The sequence below is a fragment of the Hirsutella rhossiliensis genome, assembly GCF_020360975.1.
Source record: "Hirsutella rhossiliensis strain HR02 chromosome Unknown scaffold00002, whole genome shotgun sequence".
NCBI classification, from domain to species: domain Eukaryota; kingdom Fungi; phylum Ascomycota; class Sordariomycetes; order Hypocreales; family Ophiocordycipitaceae; genus Hirsutella; species Hirsutella rhossiliensis.
In genome coordinates this window covers 485,138-510,862 of record NW_025408668.1, presented here as the reverse complement: position 1 = coordinate 510,862, position 25,725 = coordinate 485,138, and the positions used below count along the sequence as shown (strand labels likewise).

At 52.7% G+C, this 25,725-nt stretch overlaps 3 protein-coding genes across 3 annotated transcripts; all 3 read left to right on the top strand.

Moving 5' to 3' along the window:
* Positions 1-7,710: 7,710 nt before the first annotated feature.
* Positions 7,711-12,734, top strand: HRG_01611 (PIF1-like helicase domain-containing protein; the record flags this gene model as incomplete). Its single annotated transcript, XM_044860082.1, has 11 exons — positions 7,711-7,834; positions 7,909-7,958; positions 8,377-9,243; positions 9,291-9,386; positions 9,474-9,858; positions 10,247-10,800; positions 10,870-11,163; positions 11,312-11,739; positions 11,805-11,922; positions 11,979-12,152; positions 12,225-12,734. 11 exons carry the CDS (start codon positions 7,711-7,713, stop codon positions 12,732-12,734), a joined length of 3,600 nt encoding a protein of 1,199 aa, XP_044723715.1.
* A 287-nt stretch (positions 12,735-13,021) lies between these two features.
* HRG_01610 (uncharacterized protein) lies at positions 13,022-13,599 on the top strand (the record flags this gene model as incomplete). Its single annotated transcript, XM_044860081.1, has 2 exons — positions 13,022-13,153; positions 13,213-13,599. 2 exons carry the CDS (start codon positions 13,022-13,024, stop codon positions 13,597-13,599), a joined length of 519 nt encoding a protein of 172 aa, XP_044723714.1.
* Positions 13,600-14,464: 865 nt separating this feature from the next.
* Positions 14,465-18,208, top strand: HRG_01609 (DDE superfamily endonuclease domain-containing protein; the record flags this gene model as incomplete). Its single annotated transcript, XM_044860080.1, has 6 exons — positions 14,465-15,369; positions 15,420-15,661; positions 16,259-16,638; positions 16,698-16,851; positions 17,029-17,784; positions 17,838-18,208. 6 exons carry the CDS (start codon positions 14,465-14,467, stop codon positions 18,206-18,208), a joined length of 2,808 nt encoding a protein of 935 aa, XP_044723713.1.
* Positions 18,209-25,725: the final 7,517 nt, after the last annotated feature.

The following is a 25,725-nucleotide window of genomic DNA, read 5'->3' as shown; positions in this document are numbered from 1 at the left end:
GCTCTGCTTTGCCACGTTGGCCCGGAGAACTCGGATCATCCTCCTGTCGCGGGTTCTTTGTCTCGGGGACCTGTTACTCATAGGGATCCGGGCGCGTGCTCTGTCGACGTCTCTTTTTGAGAGACTCAGGGCTGTCTGTTGCGACCACTATCTCGTCCTGAAGTGGAAGAAGCGCCGTGGGGTCGGGCGCTTGCACGCTGGAGGGAGGTGGCCGCTTCATCTGGCGGGCCTCGACGGCTCTTGCGCAGGGTAAAGGGGTCGGTCCTTGGGATGGCTGGGGAGAGGTGGTTGGCGCCAGCCGTTCGAGTTCCATGTTGGTTTGCCGATATAGCCGGGAGCCCATCTTCCTTACTGCGTGCTTTTCGATCTTAGACAGCCGCACGAGTTGGCCGTGTGAGCGCCTGGGTCTGGCAGGGCACTCCTTGTGGTCTGCCTGGAAGGGCCCGAAGCAGTTCGCGCACTCTCCGGGCGATCACAGTCGTCACCATGATGGTCTTTTCCGCCGCAGCGTCGGCACGCCTGTTTTGGTCGCAGATAAAGTGGGAGTGGTAGTCCCAGCAATTGTCACATTGGGTAGGTCGGGGGTTCTTGGTGATCGGTCGCGCTAATCGGCTGGTGCCGAAGAGTCGCCATATCTCCTGTATAGCCGCCTTGAACCACACAATCATCGTCACGGTAGGCTGGTCTGAGCCTTCGGCGTGTCTTTTGGCTTCGTGAACGTCTACTGGTTCCACGCCTGTCCGCAGCTTGATCTCTTCTCTGATAGCTTGGCCATAGTCTACTGCAGACCCCCAGATATTCGTGAGCTGCCTGGGGCAGTCGGCCACCGCATAAGTGTGCCACTTCTGGAAGCCTTCAACCGCTTCGGCTCCGAGGCAGGCCGCCCAGTCGCCCTGCCTTTCAATCAGCAAGTCCCTCGCCTCCCGGTCTAAGATACGAATGCCCATCCGGTCTTCACTCGGGCGACTTGTGGCATGCGTTCTATGCCAAGATTGAGCGTCTTGGCTACGTGGGCTCCCCTGGTGGCCCCACGCTGGAGATCCGTCAGTGAGCCGCACGAAGACGCGCAGGTCGTCCCTTAGGCGGCTGGACGTGTGGGTCGGGGCTGGCCGGCAGGGGCCTGCGCCATCCCCTTCTGGGCCATAGCGGCTTAGGTCGCTGCGGCAGCCGCCCCGTCTCTTCCGTGGCAGTTATTGGCGTTCTTGCCCGCGCGTGTGGGCGCGCCGTTGAGTAGCTGAGGAAGCCGCGCGAGAAGTCCTTGGCGAAGTTGAGCGCGTGGCCTGAGGTGAACTGGGCGGCCATCCGGTCGAAGGCGGTGCTGAATGCGCGGAAGACTTCTGTCTGGCTGGCGATGAGTCTCCGCCGCGTGAGCAACCGTTACTGCTGGGCCTCGAGCCTCGGGCAGGTCGTCCGGTTTGTTGGTCTCGGCTTCGTCTGCTACGTCTCCAATTACAGCATCTTGCTGGTCGATGTCGGTGTTGGCGCGGTTGCAGCTCGTGGAACCGAATGGAGAGCCGTCGGGTTACTGTGCGCATCGTCGCAACTGCAGTTTGGCAAGACCGTCGCGGGGGGACTGCTGGAGGAGCGCTTCTCTAGATCCAGAAGCGTTCGTAGTCGTCATCGGCTCCTGTTCTTGGGACGTAGTCGCGCCTCGTCCACGGGGTTGGGCGCCATCGCCTCCCTCAGCTCGCGCTGAGCGTGGTGCTGGACGCCCTTGTCAGCGGCCGTGTGTTGTGCACAGCGAATTCCTTAACAATTGACGCCAAGAAAGTAGGAATACAAGGGAGTGTGCCTGGCTCGCGATGACCCTGTACAGAGACCTATTTTTGTGGACGCCAGATATGGGTCCTATAGCCCAACACCCTGGCACATACGGTCGCAGGCATGAAGAGCTTGTCGCCGCGGTTCGGGACCAGATAGGTCTGGGATCGGTACTGACGGTCGCTGCATAGATGCCCATTGGGCATCATCTTCTGTTCGTCGATATCACGTGGGAGATACATACGTAATCGTCGCAGCTCGGATTCAAGCTCGTGGGTGTGTCGGGTCATCCCCAGCGGTCGGCAGAACCTTGGGAGGCGGTGCCGTCTGCTAGGGGCCGGCGTAGGCCGGCGTCATCTGGCGACAGAGGAGCATCATTGGGCGCGAGGGGCTTCGATCCCTCCGATAGATGTCCCACTACAGTATGCTTCAGACCTATCATGTCCTAGTCCTTATCAGGTGTGCAGCCATCTCATGAGGCAGGAGTGCTTACTGGCTGCAGGGCAGCCAGCAGAGGTGTATTTTGGCTGCAGCGGGGCGACTTACAGAGGCGTTGACATTTGACCGTTGCTGAGTGTGGCAACCATCTTAAGAAGGTGTGAAGCGGAGAGGGTTCCGGCTACCGGTGCAGCTCCTTGAAGAACAACAACGTCCATGTCCTTACGTGAGGCAACCATTTCAAGAAGAGGGGTGGCACCACAGGTAGCATTTCGCAAGTACTCCCTTGCATCCTGGCTATGACTTGGAGGCCGGTATCACCGAACCAACTGACTCCATGCATGCAGAGGCGCAAAATGTGGCTGAGCCACGATCTGCATTTGCAAGGATACTCCCGCAGACACCACAGCACGCGCTAATGCATGCGGACCTGCCGTGCATAAACCCTGAACGAAGCAGTATTCGGAGCAACATAGAGCTAGCTATGGGTGACGTCTCAATGAGGACCTAGAAGCTCCATTTACCCGTCGCGGCCAGGGCAGCATCACTGTAGGTGTTTGGGCACATGTACCTAAAAGTAGCGTTGCTGAAGTAAGTCTTGAAGAGGACGCTGTCTGGCAGTGCAAGTTTTGGCTCTTGGTCATTTTCTCACGGACGACTCAGAGACCCCTTGTCTCCCACCTTCCTTTCCCCATTTTCTTCTCGCCAACTATACCTAAGAATACTTCGACACTATCCTGGCGATAACATGTCAATTCATTTCTGCCTAGACTCGGGCAGGCAGTTCGTAGGTTTCACGAATGTTTGTCCATGGCTGCCTACCATCGTCCCATGGAAGGAATGCGCATCGCAACTGCAGACACAGGACACTACGACAAGGTGTATTGCTTGTCCTACTGTTGAGAAGAAAGACATACGTCAGTTGAGTGCTCTTATCGGAGCGCGTTCCACTTTTGCCTGCGTGGCGCAACGGTCTTCGCGACACCTACTGCTTTTTCGAGCAGCATTCGAAGCACCCTAAAGCAAAGGCACGAAGAGGCGCTACCTAAGTAAATAGCGTATTGCTCGCCCCTGCGGCGTTTCGCGTGACCGTTGTTTTGTCTGCTTCGAACTTAGCGCCGCTCCGCCGCTCCCCCTCGACCGCGTCGTCGATGATCGCTCGGGGCCCTCGTGGTAGGACGTGCGCAAGAACGTTAAAGACTCGGATGACAGGGTGCGGACACCGACCTAGTCATCGGCGATGACCCCTCGACGGCGTCGTGCCCAGCGGCTCCGTCGATGAAGCCGCCAGGAACTACAAGAAGGCCAAGGTTAACCTCCTCGGGGCGGCATCCACTACTCGGTCGAGGTCCCCAGCGCGACGACAGGACGAGGAAGAAGGGACGAGATGAACTACATGACCCTCCAGCGCCCCGCGTCGACGAGCGCACAAAGGTGATGACGTGCGAGGAATACGTCATCTATTCCGGGTACCGCCAGACCTCCTTCACCTGGCACAATGGCAAGCGCTTCCGCGAGTGGGCCTCCTCCGGCGAGGCAAGACCCCGATCGAGCCTTCCCACATCCAGGAGGCCTTTCGTAGGTTTCAACACAGGCTCAAGAAGATGCGGCACACGCCTCCCAACATCATCTGAGTCGCTCGCCGGCTGGTTCCGCATATGCCCTCTCGTTGGGCATCGTGGGATCCCCTTTTCTTTCTTTGTACCTGCGCTACAGTTCTTCTACTTGGATAGGGTTGCGAGGGCAAACAGCGGGAGAAGGGTGGAGAGAATACTGGCAGTTTGAGGTGCTTTTCTGGGGGAGCATTTTGAAGTACTTTGGCCTTCATGCTTGGTTCAGTTTGGAGGCATTCACGCTGGCTGGATTGAGCTGACGTGGGTGCCAATGATACCGGCCGAAGGGTGAGCGTCGGCAGTGCCGATGGCCCAGATACCCATGCCCTTGCCCACGTTAGAACCTTTGAGCATGATCAAGAAGTGGTGCACTATGTCCAGACCAGAGAAAGCTAGCTCTAAATAAAGACAGCATTTTGAAAAGTAGTTGTGCATCTTGTCTCCTTGGATCAGCACCTGCGCCGGTTTGCAATAACATCAAACGCTGGACAAGACTCCCCAAGCCTGCGAAGGGCAACAACACTCCAGAGTCCAAGAACCCGCCGTCTGATCGAAGAACTGTCTGCCGTTGGGAAGACGACATTCGTCATATTTCGCCGGGTTCCAAATCGGAACCATATCTTCTGACCAAACGTTGCAACACCTCTGTCCGCACTTGCTTGTGCGACAATCCTGCAAATAACGGGCGGTATGCAATTTTGTCATGGGCAATGGGCACAGATGAAGGCAAGTCCATTAGAGAGTCAGGTACTCCGCGGCCCAGCCGGCGACAGAACCGGCCTGCTCCATCAAAGAACCCGAAAACTGCGGGCCGCCGCCTTTTTTCCTCCGAGGTCTTTGCCCTGCCCAATTCGACATATTTATTTCGAAGCTCGTAAGGAATCATCAAGCTGCGGGGTGATTTCGGTTTCGGTTTCGGTCGTCGACGGCAGCGGGACAAGCCTGCGTCACCTAGGGTTCCTGAAGCCGTGTTTGCTCGGTGGAGAGAATCATTGGTTCGGCGAGGAAGCGAATCGTGGCTACCTTTTGAGCCAATGTTTTTGCCTGTGGTCGCAGCGGTGACAGATACAGGCGCCACAAACCCATGCAGGCAGCTTCGTGTACCCAGGTAAATTGGCTCATCGTCCGTTTCTAGCATGTTCAGATGTAGGGCCGTTTTGTCTTGCTTGGCTACGCAGACAAAATGTGAAGGTTGCCATGGCGAACAGGGCATCTTGAGGCAGCAGCTCGATTGTGGCGCTGTGGCCGAGATAGCGTCAAAGTATTCCAAAGTATAGTTAGAGAAGAAGAGGGGACGGAAAGGTGGGAGCCGCGGGGTCTCAGGTGGCCTGCGAGAGAATGGCCAAGGACCAAAACTTGCGTCACCAAAGAGCGTCCCTTGTTTTGGCGCACTTCAGCGACATTACTTCCAGGTACATGTGCACCAACTGCGGCGAAGACGTTGAGCTGCGGCAAGGGTTGTCGCCCGTGCCAGCCCCCAGAAATAATGCTTTTCGGCGGCGCTGACACCGTCCGACCTGCAACGGTGCTCTTGAGGTACACATAAGTCATGGAAAAAAAATGACGCTTTTGCGATACGGGCTTTTCCGGCTCCCTGCCCGCCAAGCCATGTCCAAGATTATGGCATCCAAATCATCAAAAGCAAAAGCTCTGCAGCTCGACAAACAACAGCAGGTACGGCACAGTAAGCTGGTGTGTTGAGGTCGTTGACATGCGACTCTACTCCGGACTCCGAGGGGGGGCTAATGGTCGCCAACGTGCCCCCTTTGTTGTCCCAACTGGCTTATTATGTTGAAGCACATATTCCCGTTTGAGTTGGTGTGCTGCCGTAAGGCGGAGGGATTCGGCTCCTAAAGAAATGAGTACTCCGTTTGGGAGAATTTTGATACCGGGCAGAGCCTTTGTATGACGAGTTTACGCACGCCTTGTGATATTATCGATCACAGAGCTTGTCCAGCGTCCACTTCGCGATTTAGAGCTTGTGAACAGGCTCTTCCCATTATGAACGATTCTGACCAATGAGAACTGAAGCTTAGAACATTATTGACTCTGAATTGAGGGTATGATTGGTTCAGTGTCACTAAGACCCATCGGACGCTGTGCAAGAGACAAGCCAACAGAAGCCTTTGCATTAGCCGGCGGTGATGAGTCCATGTAATTTCAGGCAGCCTTCAAGACATTGCCGAGTCAAGTGGTGCACCCAATTTTCCGATGGACTGATATGCTACTGCAGGGGGTCGGGTGGTCTAGTGGTAAGACGACCACTTGGTGCTAGGCTATCCCAAGTAGGCCTTACTGTGCTGGCCACCCAGCGGGGAAATCCCGGGTTCGATACCTATAACCCTCACTATCGCCTGGCGGCGGTGACTACCACACTTCGCACACAGAGTTATGGCTATATGCAGAATGGCTCAAGAGGTTTTTGGGTTGCGTTTTTTTCTGCGTGCATTTTTACCAAGAGAGGGACGAGGCTTACGGGGGTGGCTCATATTATGTATCAGCAATTCAGTGCACAGGTTAAGTTGATGTATATAGGATAGGCTCCGGTCTTTCGTAGCCGGAAAGGCTGCATATTACAGGACGAGCAAATGAGCAGTTGGCATTGAATCAATGGACTGAAAGCTCTTAATCCTTCTAAGGAGGGAATCTAGTTGGTCTTTTATTGATAGAAGAAGTACATAAATGGGTGAAGAATTCGGTGGTTGGGCGGGCACCTTATGCATTGGGGAAGCTTATTCCAAGGAGGCTGGAAAAGAGGCTGGCGGTGGGGCGAGGAAACTTTGGGTGTAGTTGATGCATGCCAATCCTTGTGATCAGACGGTTAACAGGAGACCGGCCCCTTGCAGGGTCCGCCAATGCCTTGAGGAACGGGACTGAATTTGGTTCCACACTGGCAGGTCTGCTGAGACGATGAGGCTTGCTCCCGGTAGTGTGGCTGCTTGGACGCCATTTTACCCCGCCACAACAAGGTGGGTTGAGGGCGGGCGGGGTAAGAACGCGGAGGTAACTTGTTCAGCCGAAGGCTGACTCTACATCAATCCATAAGTTTCCCGAATAATGAGGGTTTGGTGCAGACAGGGGTCAATAAGTTTCCCGAGTTCTGATTGGCCCGAATTTTGTATGGACGGCCGCAAAACGTGCAACAATTGGATAACGGCTGCAAAAATGTGGGACTAGGTGTCTGTGGCCCGTAGCAACCCTGGTTTGTTTACTTGCGCGTCGCCTTGACGTGGAAACTTCGTTGAAGCAACGCGTCTTGATGCGTGGTTCGCGAAGTACTGAGTCCTAAGTCTACTCCTCAAGGGCTTCAAGATGGACTTGATTTCCATCGTCTGTGCCCGCTGTGGCGGAGAAACCGGCGGGTGACTTCGTCAGCAAACGGAAGTCTGTTTGGAAGACCAAGAACTGCCTCGCCTGTCGTAGTCAGTGCAATTCTCATGTCAGCTCCGTCTTCCTCACTCCGTAAGGCCATTCAACGCTAACTAAATGAAGAACTCCAGATCCAGAGGCGCGACCCTGACGTTGAGGAATCTCGCCGCCCGTCCTTCCTTAGCGAGAGACCTGCTCCGAAGAGAACTGAAGGGAATGCTGGTCTATCGCCTTGCAACAGAGATCCGGAACCCGCCCACATCGCCAGAGAAGCTACGGCAACTTCATACAACTAGGAGGTTATTCGAGAGCCAAAGAGCCAGCCCCAGGTAGTGCTTGGGACGCCAATTCCACCAACCCAACAGAGCTCGCGGCTCTTCCGGACTCTTGCTCCTCCCCACCGTACAGCCAACGACCCATCCGATCGCCTCAGATTCTAGTCCGTTTACTGTACGAAGCATCAGCATAGCCGACAAAGATTACTCTTACCTAGCGTCTAGGTTCCACAAAGGTGGGAAGCACTCACAAGATGATGCCTCCAAGACTGGGGCGAGGGCCAAGCAGGCCGCTATCCAGCGCGGCCACCGTTCACGGCGTCGTGCAGGGAGATTGTGTCACCGACTCCACAATATCCCAACTCGGCGTCTTTAAAGGTTCGGAGGTTCCTGGAGAAGATATCCTTGCGCTGTGCTCGCAGTGGTTTGTTTGCGCTAACCACGGAACGTAGGTGCGAGTCAAGATCGACCGCAGCTGATTGGGCTTCCAGATGGGGATGAGGTAAGGAGGGAAGGACATGACAGCGGCCAGTTCTCTGAGTCCGATATTGACGCTGAGGACTACTTCAACTTGCTGCTTTCACCCGCTCGACCTCGCCGGTACCTCAAACAATTGGGGTGGAGCCCGATTCCGATCTAGGGACGAAGACGAGGACAGCGATGATGATTACGTGGATGGAAGCCCTCTTCGCCATCGCATGCGGCAGCCTTCGGCACAGCCAAGGCGTGGCGGCCGTGGTCCTGCCCCAGGTACAGGAGGGCGGCCGAGACAATCTCGAAGGCAAACTCGACCGTTGAGGCCGCCACGACGTGTTCGGAGCCCGGTAATGATTCCACCTGAACAGTCGGCGGTATTTCACGCACAAGATCCGGCGTGGAATGGCGACCTCGACGCTTGCGCCTTGACTGACCGTGACAAGACCACCCTCCGCGAGTTCTGGACAAAGCTGGACAATGACCAAATGCAGTTTTGCAGTCGATGCCAAGAGAGTTGGTTTCAGATGAATATCGATACCGACGGCATTTGTGCGCGTTGCTATCGAAAGGATGCGAAACGCGGCCCCCGCGAGCCGTATTTCTTCTCTGCGGATAATCAGCTCGACTTTGGCCCTGTGTCGGCCCGGTTGCCCGAGCTTACGCCTACCGAAGAGTCGTTGATTGCTCGCGTTCACGCCCACGTCAACATTATGCTTGTGCGAGGGCAGCAGTACAAATATCGGGGGCACGTCGTTCACTTCCTCCGCGAGGTTGGCTTAGTGTACAACCAGCTCCCGCTGTTGCCGCAGGAGTTGAACACTGTATTATTACGGCCTGCCAATACGTCGTCCCACGCCAATCTTAGCCGGCAATTCACCCGCCAGTTCCGTGTGCGCCGCCAGGCGGTTGTGATATGGCTCAACTACCTGCGGCGCCATCATCCTGGCTATCGATGCATCGTTATCGACGAAGAGCGGCTGAGCCAACTGCCTGAGAATGGCAATATCCTGGATGCAATACCCCAAAGTCAGGTGGAGGCTGCCGATGTTGGACCCGAGGAAGATCACGAGGCAGAGCCTGACCTAGAGGACGAAGCTGCGGTGCCGGACCTTTTGGCCAAGGACACGGAGCTCGATGCTCTGCGGGCTATTCTCACTAGAGAATCAGAAGCTGATGCAGAGCTTCCCACGAACGTCCAGGCTCGGCCGCAACACGAGTTGCAGCTCCCGAATATACGGCACACGCCAATAAACGAGTTCAATCGCTCTCATGCCCTTCTCTCCTTGGCCTTTCCTGCCTCTTTCCTGACGGTAGAGCTGACTTTGTTGAGCCTCGATTACGCTCCATTGATTACAAGGATTACATTGAGCACGCGATGCGTTGGCATGACGGGCGTTTTGCCCGCCACCCGACCTTCCGCTTCGTCGCATTCAACACTCTAATGCGGTCACAGGCACGTACACGGTCCAAGTTCTTTGTGAAGCAGCACGATGGCACTCATGAAGCGCTCACAAGAGAGCGGCTTGTTCAGGCGCTCCAGCACAGCGAGGACCCCGAGGCGCAGGCGCTGATCAACTCGATCACAAGACACGCAGTGTCTATTCGCGGTACACGCCCCTTCTGGAACAAAAAGAGGCAGGACCTGGAGGCTTATGCCTATAACCTTGGCTGTCCTGCTGCATTCATCACATTTAGCCCGGCAGATCTGCACTGGCGGAGTCTCTACCAACACATGCCCCGATATGAAGAATGGCTGGCCGCATCCGAGTCGGAGAGGATGGCTCTATCCCGCCAGTTATTGCGGCAGAACCCTCACATTGCAGCTTTCCACTTCTACCGCCGATACTGCTTCTTTCGGGATATCGTGTTAAGGAAGAAGTTCAACGTCACGGATTACTGGGATCGGTATGAATGGCAGGGCCGTGGTAGCCCGCACAACCATGGCCTGTACTGGATGGAGGATTGCCCGGGACCGACATGGAGGACGAAGCCGCTCGTGAGGTATTCGCACGCACGTGGGGATTTCACATCACCGCTATCAACCCCGAGCCGAGTAGGACTGTGCCTCAAGGTGAGGTAATCCCTGAGCGCGGATCCGCTGGGCACGGAGATGACGTTCTTGCGGCTCTCGCAAATTGTCAACCGCTGCCAGCGTCACAAATGCAATACCACGTACTGCTTGCGCGTCAGAAAGCGAACGGGCGATCTAGCGAGGACATGGAGGCGGCTGCTGCAGATATCGAGGCTGCAAATGCGGCCAATCCAGAGGAGTGCCGCTTTGACTTCCTCGCGCCTTGCGGGAGCTGGCCGCAGTTATGAGGAAGGAAGGAAGGTCGTACTTCGTCTTCGAGGCGGCCCGGAACGACAGCCTCATGAACCATTTCAATCCTGCTATTGTCCTAGGCTGGCTGGCCAATATCGACATATCTCCTTGCACCAGCTTACAGGCGGTTATTACGTACGCTGCGAAGTACTGCAGCAAATCTGAGAAGAAGACCGAGCCATACTGCAAGCTGGCCGACCAGGTGTTGCCACACACAGCGCACCTTCAGCCCCTGCTCTCCTTCTCCTCTCGCCTTATGAATAAGCTGATTGCCGAGAGGGATTACTCGGCGCAAGAGATTTCCCACCTGCTGCTCAACATCCCTCTGCAGGAAGGTACGCGGATGGTGGTGTACGTCGACTGCCGCCCGTTGGAGCATCATGCGCGGTCGTACCGCGTCGACGATGATGTCAATGAGACTGTCGGCAGCTACCAGAAATATCTGGAGAGAAATGGTCAGCATGAACGAGTAACCTACCTTGAGTACCTTCAGTCGTACAATCTCAAGACGTGGAGGATACTCTGTGCGAACGCGAAGAAGAGGGTCCTGTCTTACTTCCCTCGGTACCGGCCGGAGGCTTCTCCCCAGTTTAATGACTTCTGCCGTGTCAAGTTGATGATGGTCCATCCGCATCGCTACCCAGAGGAGTTGCTCACTGTGGGCGGGCAGCGGTTCGAATCTTTCGCGGCCGCGTACCAATACTGCCGACAGCAGCACCATTCCCATGAGGACGACCATTACGGAGAGCCAGGAGCAAAGGAACTGAGGGCAGAGGACGATCAGTTTGAGCTGGAGGAGCATGTGGATCCCGTTGTGGAAGAAGATTGGCATGAACTCGCCCGCATGCTGCCGGATCATCCGCTGGGGGAAGAGGACATCGACATACTCGGCCGCCGAGACCTCGATGTGAATTATGATTGGACTCCCACGTTGGACGGTATACCGACAGTGGCATTCTGACCGGCGACTACTGGAAGCAGCGCAAAGCGGAGAACCCCATGTCCCTTGAGGTGGATGATCAACCCTTGGATGCTCGCGATTCCTAAATCCGGAGCAGCGTCTAGTGTACGACACGGTCATGGACCACTTTCTGACCCAGCACGCTTCCCAGCTGCTGCTCCACGTAGATGGCGGAGGCGGCACCGGCAAGTCATACCTCATTAACATACTCTCCGCCCACCTCCAAGCCGCCGCAGGCGGGAGGGGAACGCCTGTTTGGCGTGCCGCTCCCACAGGCGTTGCGGGAAATCAGATTTCGGGCACTACCTTGCACTCCCTGTTGCATCTCCCAATCAACAAAGACTTCAAGCCCCTGTTAGCGATTGACAAGGCTCAGCTCCAGAAGAAGCTTAAGGATGTCAAGTACCTGATCATTGATGAGAAGAGCATGCTAGGACTGCGTCAACTATCATGGATCGATGACCGTCTCCGCGAGGCGTTCCCGAATCGGAATGAGGAATTCTTTGGCGGCCTGAATATCCTGTTGGTTGGCGACTTCTTTCAACTTCCCCCAGTGCTGCAGAAGCCGCTTTATTACGACAAGGAAGTGCAGGAGTAGAGATCAAGGGCCGGAACGCATATCGGCGCTTCGACAAGACGGTCTTCTTAAATGTTGTCCAGCGTCAGCGTGGTGACGACCAGGAGGCATTTCGCACGGCCCTCGGGGTGCGACTGCACCAACTATCCAGGAGTCCTGGAAGCTCCTCTCCAGTCGTGTACAGGCGAAGCTAGACGATCGGGAGGTTGCCAAGTTCGACAACGCCTTACGGGTGTACGCCACGAAAGACAGGGTCAACGAGTTCAACCACTACCACCTCGACCGCCTCGGCCGGCCTGTCATCCAGGTAATGGCCAAAAACGTAGGCCCTGGCGCCGCGGCAGCGCCTGATGACAAGGCGGGCAACCTTGCGAAGCAGATCCCCATATGCATTGGCTCCCGTCTGATGCTGACGTCCAACCTTTGGCAGCCAGTTGGCCTCTGCAACGGCGCTCGTGGCACAGTTCACGATATCGGCTGGGCACCTGGGGCCGACCCCATCCAAGACCCTCCCTGCGTTATCATGATGGAGTTTGACAAATACAGCGGACCGGTATTCCTGACCACCCCTGATGGCAGGAAGATTGTGCCGATTCTCCCAGTGGAGAGGGACTTCCTCATCGGAGCCACTCTCTGCACTCGCACCCAGTTTCCTCTGATCGTATGCTATGCAATTACCGTGCACAAGTCACAAAGCATCACCGAGGACATGGTCGTTACAGATCTGTCCTGCCGAGACTTCCAGACTGGTTTAAGCTACGTGGCCGTCTCACGCGTGAAGACGCTGCAGGGTCTGATGCTGGATGCGCCGTTTGACCGCAATCACCTGACTTACGCGTCTCCACCCGAGGGCATCAAAATGAAGATGAGGGATCAGGAGATCCGCAGACGACAGGTTCTTACTCGGAACCCCTACGAGACATACCACGGGCCAGCGTAACTCCAGGTGATGCAACTCGCATTAGAGAAATACTGCCGAAAATATCCGTGGGCGTAGATAAGGTAACAATTACATGCTTGTAGATGATTTGACTGCTCGGTGATTGACCGCTTGGCCCGTTGGCCCGCGGACTCGCAGCCTTCGGCTGATTGTACGCCTTGCACAACCGCTCTAAACTGCAAGGCGTGACGTAGTATTTTAAGGGGCCATCATCTCGAAGGGCAAAGGAGTCTGAACTGTTCGCGAATCATGCAGTAAAGTGTAACAGTTTGTTAAGAATCGACTCAATGCCTCCGATTGATTACTCAAAGTGGGACAACATCGACACCGATTCGGAGCCAGAGGCATCGCCCCAGCAAGCGCCAGCAGCAAAACCCACCCGCCGCCCACGCATGCCTCCCCGCCGATGGGTACATCAGGTTTGAGGGAAACGCACAGCAAGTCGGGGCATGTCGAAGCTGTCATTGTCCGATGTGAGGCCGAGAAACGCAAGTTTCCCCTTTGGTCTGCCACTACAATCCCTGCGAATCATGTCGTGTTTTCGCAGTCGGTGCCCTCCGTCCCAGGGCTCATCGAGGTCCCGCTGGTCCTGGATCGGACGGGGACTCAGTCCGTCAATGAGGCAGACCTCGACAACCAGATTGCTACGTACCTCAATATTGATGCCAACTCCGGGTTTGCACCTCCAGACTGGCAGTCACAAGTTGGCACCGTCGTGGTCGCGCGCAAGGACAGGAAGCCATTTTATCCGCAGCATCTCGAAGGAGTGTGGATGTTCTGCGACCATATCCTGGACCTGTTCGGGAAAGAGACGGGCCGCCGAGGTGGCTTTACAGCCGCCAGGCGTTCGAGGAATGGTGGGTAAATTATTGTGAGGAGCAAAAGCGCTTACGTCCTGGGAAGGGAGGGCGAGATCCGGACGACTGGCGTGCGGTCCGGTCACCTTATGAAGTGTAGGACGTCTACGTGCCGCGTTACGACGTGCGAAAGGTCAAACTATAAGGATGGTTAGTATACTAGCACTACTTTTCGAAACCTTGGTCCTTGTATAACCGTCTTGTTTCCGCGGCCAAGTTCTTGAGTCTCTGCATTCCATCAAGAATGGCCTGATCGAGCCCATTGCCAATGAAGTCATGGTGTCTCACGGGATTAAGAAGCTTGATGCCCCGAAGCGAGGTGCACCTGGATAGTTGCACATAGAGGCTCGTAAAATCGCACTTGGAGGGTTCACCATTGGTCACACGATTTCCACGCAGCTCCAACAGTACTTCGACGAATGTTTTACCCTGGGCTTTGTAATCAGTGAGAACGAACGCTGGTACAGCGGGCAGTCCACGTCGCGTGCATCTTGCGGATAAGAACTTGAAGTGAGTTAGTCGAATCAAGTGTATGCGACATGGGCCGGATAAGTACTGTCCCCACCGGGAGGGACGGTATCGCCAAGGTCTTCGTCTCCTCGGACTGCAGAAGAATGCCGAGCGGTGGCCCGAAGTGGATGGTCACGTCATCTGCCAAGCAGTATCCCGGGTGATTGGGATCGATTATCACGTCCACGGCAGTAAAGTCAGCCCCATTCACCACCTTCAGGCCAGTGTAGATGTTCTTGTTCACAACCACGGGCATGCCCTGGGCGTAGAAGAAGACGCCGGGGACTTTGCAGGCAGAGTCGTCGCCTTGTCCGATGGTATGGTGCGCTACAGTTTGCGACGACAATCCTGGGATTTCTGCGAATGAATAAGGAGATGCTTGGTTTTGATCCCACCATTATAACATCCGGCGGCCAGCAGTATATCGAGATCGAACGAAACGACAAAACAGAGCGTCTCATCATTGATGATGTTATGAAGCGAGCGCGGTGCATTGCCGGTCGGGCGACAACCTGTTGGAAAGCACATCGCAAAGAAGACCCCCAGACGCCGCTTGTTATCAAGGACTCCTGGCAGTACACGGACCGAGACGAAGAGGGTATACTTGTCCAAGAAGCGACTGAGAAAGGTGTTATTAATGTTGCCCGATACTACCACCACGAGACTGTACGCGTCCGCAGTGCGGATGACGACATCCAAAACAATGTTCGAAAGAGACTGGACGTCACCAAAGCTACAAATTACCGATCAGGACATGCGATGTTGCCATCAGGTACGAGCGCGTCAAGTGTGTCACGCAGAGGGCAAAGCAGCGGCGCTGGTGTGAAGCGACCGTCCAGCGAAACCGATGCCGCTCTGCCGCCTAACAAAAGATCCGGTTCAATATCTCCAGTCAAGGCAAGCACCGGAGCCCTGCCAAACCGTGTACATCGGCGAGTCATTCTTCGTGACTTTGGAAAGCCAATCTACAAGGCAAAATCTCGCACGGCGCTGCTCGCTGCGCTGGAGAGCTGCATTGAAGGTCACCAGTCGTTGCATGAGGCGGGCCTTCTCCACAGGGACATCTCCATCAACAACCTCATGATCAATGAAGATGATGAGAACCCTTCGTGGCAAGCTTTCTTGATTGATCTAGACCTTGCTATACGAGAACAACGACAAGGTGCCTCAGGAGCAAAAGGAATGACTGGTACGAGAGCATTTATGGCTATAGGAGCTTTATTGGGCGACCAGCACTCCTTCATGCATGACCTGGAGTCGTTTTCTGGGTGCTCTTTTGGGTATGTATTCATTACAATGGACCAGATGAACATGCTAGGGTGATTGGTCGGTTTGACAAGTGGAACTACGTTGATGTGGAAGAGTTAGCAGAACTCAAGTCGGGCTTGGTGGGCAATGAACGGCATTTTCTCAACCGTGTCGGCCAGTCATTTACCCCTTATTTCGAGCCTCTGGCTCAATGGGTAAACCGGCTGCGACGGGAACTCTTTCCAGGGGATAAGCCGTGGCAGGGTCGAGAGGATCCTGGGCTATATGTTCGCATGCGGCGAATCTTGCAAGGTGCCCAACAGGACCCGGCGATCCTTGCAAGACGGGATTGATACTGTCCTCGAGTTACAGCTTGTCTGGGTCGGGCACGGCTTGGAAGTCGCGGTAGTGACAAACATTGGTCCCTTCACATAATTGCAAATGAAGGGCAAATATTGGGCTTCAGCTGGAGAGCACGGAGCGGGATGTGGTTACTAGGGGGGCCTCAAAGTCGGCCAATCCCCGTGACAGCTCCACAGTCACGGGGGGGCGGTTGATCTAGAAAAAGCTCGTTGACCTGGAAAAAAACAGGGTACTTCAATTAGTGTGCACGCATCATACAATAAAAAGTAGACATGTTTAAGATCATATCTACCATAGTTACAATTCGACCCCGCATATACCCCCCTATGGCAATAATTCAGAACCCATTTCACGATGGCGTCATAACACTACATTTTTATCGCCACGTCACTATCTCAATAGTCATCGAGGGAAGGCCAATTCTTTGACTATGGCTTCTTCAAAAGCTAAAGAGTCAGCTGTCCAAAAATGGATCGATTCTGCCACCGGCTTACCCAACTTTTCGCGCCATACAACCGCAAACCTCGAGACGCGAACTTATTGCAGGAGCAGAGCTCTACTACGAGGGCTTCTACGGCTCAATTGTGGCCGCGGCGAAGGCGCTTGGCGTACCCTACAAGCGCCTCTATTATCGAGTCAATGGGCATCACTCAACGGCCGAGAATGGGGGCAACCGTGCCCTGCTTGATCCCTCGGATGAAGAGGAGGTATTTTGCTGGGCACATCGCCGCATCACACAGGGGCACCACATCCAGGGTCGTGCGCTCCAACAACACGCCAACGCCATTCTCAAGGCAAAGGGCGTGGGAGCTACAGCATCGCGAGCCTGGGCCAAGCGCTTTATACAGCGGCATAGAGAACTCTTCCACCGTCGAAGAGCAGCAGCGCGAGACATCAAACGGAAGGCTATGCAAGATCGCATCCACGTTGAGGCTTTTTTTCGCGGCTGGTCTCAAACGATCGAGAAAGACGATATTCTCCTAAGAACACCTGGAATTTCGACGAGACGGGCTTCATGGTGGGATATCTACATAAAGGCACATTTATTTGGACCTTCCGCGAGATTGATACCCCTATTTTATCTGACGCTCACGATACAGTGTCGGTCACAGCGATTGAGGCTATTTCTGCAGCTGGGAGTTGCATTCCTTCGTTTGTGATACTCCTGGGGTCCAAATTCCTGCCCGTTGGGTTAGCAACAGCCTTGACGACGATACCATCATTTCAACCAGCCAAAGGGGTATATTAACGATGTCATCGCGATTGAATGGATCAGACACTTCGAGAAACACACGAGACCAGTTGATCCACTTCAGAAGCGGCTTCTACTATGGATAGCTGTGATGGTCACTATACAGAAGAGATGGTTCACTTCTGCTTCGATCACAACATTAAGGTCTTCCCAATGCCTCCCCATCTTACACATCAGCTTCAACCTCTTGATGTCGGCGTTTTTAGGTCATACAAACACTGGCATCAACAAGTTCTACATCGTGAGATTGCTGACGGGGCATATGACTTTAACAAGTCCGATTTTCTATATCATCTTCAAGAGGTCCGCACTCGCACCTTCAAAAAGCACACAATTCTCTCATCTTGGCAGAAATGTGGCCTCTTCCCATTCAGTCCCGAGATCGTGCTCTCTCAGCTTCAAGACACGCTCTCGTCGCTCACAGAAGAAGTGGCTATTAAGGACCTGCCGGGCTCGATCGAAAGCGAGCCTCAGGGCGGGCCTCAGGCAGCAAGACCATCAACACCATCGCCACACACGCCGCCCTCGATTCAACGATTCAACTGGAACAATGTTTCAACGCCGAGACTCAACCTCTCTACGATTCAGAGGTATCACGCCTACGTACAGCTTCGTCTAGCCACATCAGTTGACTCCCACATGCCGTTGACTCCCTCCGTCACATATGTCTATGAGAAGGCGCGGAAAGCCGACAAAACCCTCGCTCTCAACGGCATCACCGCAACGGCCGAGATGACGAAGATAAAAGAGAAACAAGCCAAGCGCTCCAGTCTCCAGCAACAGACAACTATTGTAGCGAGATACGGCCCATTAAGCGTCGGTGACGCTAAATTCGAGTCGCCCGAGACGAATACAATAGACAAGCGGCACAAGAAGAGGCACAGAGAGTCAGGAATAAGGAGGTTCGCGACGAAGCTGGCTATATACGCCGCTGGCTTCGCAAGGTACGCTTCAACGTCAGGATTAGCATCACAGAGGCGAGGATTCGAGACATCAGAGGTCTCTGGGCCAAGGGCGACAAGCGCGCACACCTCAATTGCAATGAGTGGATGTGCGCAAGCTACAGGATTCTCCGCGAGCTACACAACCGCGGCGTAGGGCAAAGCAAGGCGATCATGTGGCCGGAGTACTATGATCGCGAGATTGTAAAGGAAGCAGCCGAATTAGTGGTGATGGAGGCAAATAAGCGTGCTATTTGCCGTCAGACGCTTTCCTTGGAAGCTGACGGCATCGAGATGCGATGAAGAGGAATCATAAGACGCGCTCGAGGCTGGGAAGGAAGAAGAAATCGAATAGAGCTCAATTCGATGCCAAAACACCAAAAACACCTCAAAGGCAGTATGGTGATGCATTTGCATTGCTATGACTAGCTTGCAATAAAGCGAACATGTGTTGCACTTATCGCGGGAAGAGAGGTACTTTTAAGTTCTAGCAAAATGGCGGGGCTCTTATGTACTTCTTTTTTTCCAGGTCAACGAGCTTTTTCTAGGTCAACCGCCCCCCCGTGACTGTGGAGCTGTCACGGGGATTGGCCGACTTTGAGGCCCCCCTAGTAGGCACGGGGACTTCGCCAACTGTCATGACCACGAAGTGGCCCGGATCGAATACTCCTGCGGGAGAAGACAATCGCCCTCCAGGGCAAACCCCCGACTAACATACCTACACTCTCTACTTCCTTTCTTTTTCTACCCGTAGGCCTTCAGGGGCTTGCGGCCGGCCCATGACTTCGTGGTCTCTCTCAGTCACCTGGCCTCGGCCAAAACTGACTACTATTACTCTTTCACTGCCGTGCCTGGAACCGCTGACGAGGAAGGGCCCGAATTTCCGACCGGCCTTCGAGCCTCAGAATTGCTAGATGGAGTGGTTAGGTGCTACACCCGGCCCTTAGTCCAGGTACTCGGGATATTCTATGTATCTAGTCTTCTCTAGCCTAGCACGTCTTTTGCCCTTATATGGCTGCCCCAGACGGTAATCAATACTACTATTACTACCACTAAAGGGCGGGCAGTAGTCAAGGTAAAAGATGGTGAGGCTTCTTGGTAACCGTGTAATGGTACATGAGAAAATAGTGCCATCTAGTCCGACTTGGCTCATATCCCTAGCCCCGCATTCATGTCTCGCTGTATAAGCGCCAAGAAAACGATCGTCACCGGTGAATGCTGGAACAGGCAAGTACTTTCGGGTCGTCGGGGACCAGAGGCTGGTGCGCTAAGGGATTTCCCGGTGATCTGCCGGATCTGGCGACTTGCCGGATTGTGGCGACTTCGCACGCTCAACATCAATCGACGATAGCTCAACAACCACGGTGCCAATTGACGTATCACTTGAGTTCCTGAATTATCAGAAGCAGTGAAAGTCTAGGATATATTTAGAACTTTTATCTAGTGGGCAGTGCGCTGCGGTGCTGACATCAAACCAAGCAACGGCCAAAATAGGATGCCGACAGATTGTGTAAGTCATTTCGGCCAACACAGCAAAAACAGAACATTATTGACTTTCATCTTAGGCTTTAATCATGTGGGATTCTCCCTATTATATCCATAGTGCGGAACTTGGCTCAGGATACTGCCAAAAATGGGGGTTGGAAGGGCGACCTGGATAACCTCATTCTACGCACCCGTAATGAGCCAGATTGAACGTGATTCGACGGTACGAGCATCTTCTGAAAAGAACCTACCCATGCGTCTGAATGTAAGGTTTATTTTTAGCTTGAACTTCAGTGCGCGAGGCTCCCCTTTCACACCTGACAAGGAAAGACGCGCACGAAAATTGAGAAACTCGACACCCTGCCCTAAAACATGTATAACATGGATGAAAAGAGCTTTCTATTCCTTGCGAGCATTTGAACGAACATTTTATTCCTCTTAATATAAGAAAACAAGGCAAAATTGCTCGGCGTATCAAAAAATGGCAACCCATCCTCCACTACGTTCAAGATGTGCGTCAGTCAAGAGATGGCATCGCTGCCCCCATTTCTCATCCACCAAGACAAGCCAGCACAAACCCTGGACTTTTGGTTGGTGAAACGTGAATCAAGTCGTCAATAAATATTTTTAACACGTCAAAAACGAGGTGGATGAATCACAATATTGGAAAGGAGCAGCTCGTCAGTACGTTGGACCGGTTTACTAAGGCGAAGCTCGAAACGGTCGTTCTTTTCGCCTTTCGTTACCTGTGGCCACTTAAACATTTTATTATGGATTTTATGGAGTGGTGTGACGGGCACCGGATGATCGCTGCGGTGTTTCCTCCTCATTCCACTCATCGGCTGCAACCCTTGATGCATCGTTATTCAGCCTCTCTCAGCAGCGTATATGTATAATCTTGTTCATTTTACAGACAAATAAAAAAGGTTAATTAAATCGTTGAAAATGAAGCTCTAGACTGTGTTTTGGAACGCATTTCAGGAAGTAGTCGAGAAGACCTCTGTTGATGCTGGCCGCAACAGTCGAAGGCTGAGCAGCACCCTCGAAAGCCCTCAATGTGAGTTTTAAGTGATTTATATGAGAGCTTAAGTTAGAAAAGAACAGGTAGTCACAAGCACCAGCGCAGGCAGGGCGGTAAGGCTCCAAAAGATGATCTCTTCTGCTGTACAGATTGTAATGCAGACGAGGTGTTTAGCTCTGCAAAAGTGGCTCAAACTCGCTAAATAAATACAGCTTAAGGACCCCAAAAAAAAGAAGAGGCTCTGAAGAAGGAGACCTGAAGGTTTCAGCAACAGAAGAAGGCGGCGGATCAAAGCTTTCGCTCTACAGAAGAGGAAGCAATGAGAGGCGGAAATTGGGAGAAAACGACGGATGACGGAGGCCTTGAAGCAAAATATGGAGATAAATTGGCACTATTAACAAGAGCTGAAGACTTTGACTATGGAAAAGCCCCAGAAAATGCAGAATGAGCGACGGGTGGCTTCTGAGGGTTGCGTGAGGAGTCAGGATGCTCACGCCGCAGAAATTGTCACTCTTCCGTTCACACCAGAGCGGACCATAGCATTGCAGGTACCAAGCCCACTATATAATAACGCAAATAACAAGGCAATGATAACTTCGAACCACATATCCTGTCCTCAAAGGCCCTCTTTAGCTGTTGATAGTGATCGGAAGGTAGTGGGTGCATTTCGGGGACTTGCGCGATCGGAGAGTAACAGAAGACGACCTCGATGACTGGATGACTTCAAAAAATATTGAGTGGAATCTTTGAGCATTATTAATTGCTCTTATGAGATTTTAGAACAATTCAAATAGTATTCGTGGAGTTATTCTCAGTTCTTTACTGGAATGCAAGGGAGAAAAAACCCGGCGAATCACCCGATCCGGCAGATCACCGGGAAATCCCTTAGTGGTTGATCTTGTACTTTGACCGTGTAAAGCGCGTTAGAGTAACATATCATGCCCCGCGTCAGACGGGGCTGTCGTCTGCAGTTGCATGCAGCTTGCAGCATGTCACAGCTCGTATTCATTACGTACTAAGTACAGACAGGTCTTTTCTTCATTCGGTTTACCTGTGTCGACTGCAGGGTTCGCCTTCTAGGATCAGCATACTGACCCAGCAGGAAAACCTGAACTGGCCAATCAGATACCATTCCCTCTTCTCAGATGATAATTAGATACTCAGCCGGGACATCGGGCTGAAACGAATATATAAAGCCAGGTCCTCGCAGCGGAACTGGATACCAAACAGGATCGATTGCCACAACCTCTCGCCGACAATATTGCAAAGATTGAAGTATCAAGATTCAATATGAAGTTCACTATCGTATTGACCATTCTCGGGTGAGCAATCCATTCGCCTCAAACGACTTTGTCACTAAGGGATTTTCCGGTGATCTGCCGGATCTGGCGATTCGCCGGATTTTGGGCTCATTGCATTCCAGCAAAGAACTGAGAATAACTTCACGAATACTATTTGAATTGTTCTAAAATCTTATAAGAGCAGTTAATAATGCTCAAAGATGCCACTCAATCTTTTTGAAGTCATCCAGCCATCGAGGTCGTCTTCTGTTACTCTCCGATCGCGCAAGTCCCCGAAATGCACCCATTGCCTCCCGATCACTATCAACAGCTAAAGAGGGCCTTTGAGGACAGGATATGTCGTTTGAAGTTATCATTGCCTTATTATTTGCGTTATTATATAGTGTGTTTGGTACCTGCAATGCTATGGCCCGCTCTGGTGTGAACGGAAGAGTGACAATTTTTGCAGCGTGAACATCCTGACTCCTCTCGCGACCCTCAGAAGCCACCCGTCGCTCATTCTGCATTTTCTGTGGCTTTTCCACTTTCAAAATCTTCAGCTCTTGTTAATAATGCCAATTTATCTCCTTATTTTGCTTCACGGCCTCCGTCATCCGTCGTTTTCTCCCAATTTCCGCCTCTCATTGCTTCCTCTTCTCTAGAGCGAGAGCTTTTGCTCCGCTGCCTTCTGCTGTCGCTGAAGCTTTCAGGCCTCCTTCTTCAGAGCCTCCTCTTTCTTTTGAGTCCTTTCACTGTCATTTTTTGGCGAGCTTGAGCCACAATTTTAGAGCTAAACACCTCGTCTGCACTAGAATCTGTACAGCAGAAGAGATCATCTTTTGAAGCCTTACCGGTCTGCCTGCGCTGGTTCTTGTGACTACTTGTTCTCTGCATACTTTAACTCTCATATCAAGCACTTAAAACTCATATTGAGGGCTCCCGAGGGTGCTGCTCAGCCTTCGGCTGTTGCGGCCAGCATCAACAGAGGACTTCTCGACTACTTCCTGAAATGCGTTCCAAAACACAGTCTAGATCTTCGATTTCAGCAATCCAATGAACCTTTTTGATTTGTCTGTGTACTGGATAAGATCATGCGTATACGCTGTTGAGAGAGGCTGAATAACGATACATCAAGGGTTGCAGCCGATGAATGGATTGAGGGGGAAACACCACAACGATCACTCGGTGCCGGTCACACCACTCCATAAATTCGATACTAAAATGGTTAAGTGGCCATCGGGAACCAAAAGGCGATAAGCACAACCGTTTCGAGCTTTCACCCTGGTAAACCGGTCGAACGTACCGGTGAGCTGCTCATTTCAATATTGTGATTCGTCCACCTCGTTTTTGACGTGTTAAAAATATTTATTGACGACTTGATTCACGTTTCACGAACCAAAGTCAGAGTTTGTGCTGGCTTGTCTTGGTGGATGAGAAATGGGGCAGCGATGCCATCTCTTGACTGACGCACATCTTGAACGTAAGGGAGGATGGGTTGCCATTTTAATACGCCGAGCAATTTTGCCTTGTTTTCTTATAATAAGAGGAATACCCTGTTCGTTCAAATGCTCATAAGGAATAGAAAGCCCATTTCATCCATGTTATACGTGTTTTAGGGTAGGGTGTCGAATTTCTCAATTTTCGTGCACGTCTTTCCTTGTCAGGTGTGAAAGCGGAGCCTCGCGCACTGAATTTCAAGCTAAAAATAAACCTTACATTCAGATGCATAGATAGGTTCTTTTCAGAAGATGCTTGTACCGTCGAATCACGTTCAATCTGGCTCATTACGGGTGCGTAGAATGAAGTTATCCAGCTCGCCCTTCCAACCCCATTTTTGCAGTATCCTGAGCCAAGTTCTGCACTATGGATAGAATGGGAGAATCCCACATGATTAAAGCCTACGATGAAAGCCAATAATGTTCTGTTTTTGCTGTATTGGCTGAAATGACTTACACAATCTGTCGGCATCCTATTTTGGCCGTTGCTTGGTTTGATGTCAGCACCGCAGCGCATTGCCCCTAGATAAAAGTTCTAAATATATGCCAGACTTTCACTGCTTCTGATGATTCAGGAAATCAAAGGATACGTCAATTGGCACCGTTGTTGTTGAGCTATTGTCGATTGATGTTGAGCGTGCGAAGTCGCCGCAATCCGGCAGATCACCAGATCCGGCAGATCATCGGAAAATCCCTTATTATTTGTCACTAATCATCTCCAGCCTTTCCGTCTGCGGTTTGTCTCGTTCATAACATCGGTCTTTCTCTCAACTAACAACAGCACTCAGGCGGCTCGGCGATATCTTGTGGAGACCAGGCGGGCTCCCGGGGTGTCAGATGTGTTGCGCGTGGCCGCAATTGTCCTCGTGGCTTTAGGCCAGTCTTTTATGACAACCCTCGCCCCTGCCGAAGCGGCCAGAGATGCTGCATCTAAGTGGTGGACATTCGCCCTTGTGGGCTGGGCCGGCCTTAACAGATGATTGACAGGACCTGCTTCGTCCTGTTTTCATAAGCTGTGCGTGGGCTTGTTTGTTACCATAACCGCGTTATGGTACTTTGAAGATTTCTATGATTTCTTGCCTGGAGCCTTGGGCTTGATCCTTAAGTTTAGGTACCACGTCTTAATCGAATCGTTCGGGTCACGACAAGTCTGATAGTAGGATGTGTATATATGTTGCCTGATGTATCCCTTTGGGTGCCCGAAGACCTCCCCTAGGTCACGAGACCCACAATACGTAGCTACATGTCAGGGGCTAGCAGCATCAGCAAAACCTTCACCAGTCAATTTTGCTAGCAGCGCATTCAAATTAAGCTCTATGGCTTCGCAACAAGATCCACAAGCTTCGCAGGCAGCTATTCCTGCTGTGAATAGCTTCGAACAGACCCTATATGTGCGGCTCGACCACTGTCAGCGCGAGCAGCCAATTGACAGCACAGTCCGCCCCCAATTTGACCCCGAGCGAACGGGGCCCCGAATTCGTCCTTTTCACGTCCCTGAGCGCGAGCCACAGCCCCAACAGCTGCCACCAACGCCGCTGTTACTTTTCCAGCAATTCCTACCCGAATCCCTAGTTAAGGGCTGGGTCGGGTACACCAATAACGGTCTGTCACACATAGGATATCAGCCTCCAACAGTCTGACCCCCTATTCGCACAGTCCGTTTCCACATTTCCCCACAGAAACTTCTAGGAGGCATCATCAACGCATCAGTGGCTTCCAGATGATCCGATCAGATGCTTCCATTCACTACCATTCCCTTCCATTCTCATATTCAGGCAGTCTATAAAGATCTCGCCTCTTTCCCACCTTAGATAGCAGAATCAAGAGTCTTCCAGTCCCTGATCTTTATGCCCACTTGCTCATCCTCCGTGCGATAGCTGCAACTTTTGTCGGGGTTTGAGTCGTTTAAATGCTCGATGTCTTCGATGGACACTCAGATTTTGAAGTCAATAGCTCCTCAAGATATGTCTTGTCTTTTGACGTAGAATCTCCAGCCCCACCTGCTTCAAGTACATTGATCTTCACGCATGTGACACATCATGCTATAAGCCCCCTTTCACTACCTGTGCACACCTTTCGTCGTCGGCTACGGCAGGCAGCAGATAGGTAGGCCATATTGGGGTATGAGTCTCTTTTGGTGCAACACCATTAAATCTCTAACAATCTCACAGTTTTTGGTCGGTACTGGTGACAGATCAAATTCATCCCCTCCTTTACGGAGGATGACGAGCAAATTGGCTATGAACGTGCAAAGACGTGTGGGTGCGGAGCTCGGCCAGGACGTCCCTGTTCAACTAACCTCGCGAGCTCGCACCCACCGTAAATAAAGTGGGACATGCCACGGGTTGGCATGTACGGAGTAACATAAGCCTAAATGTGGTCGTCATGGCGGGGTTCCCGCCACAGAAATGACACGAAGCTCGCCTTCGTTTTACAGTTGGATCCCGTTTGTCTCTAGACTGGATTGGAGCGAGGCTCGATCCAGCTCCAATCCAATCCAATAAGATCACTGCCCCAGACTGGGGCTGCGAGCGGTCA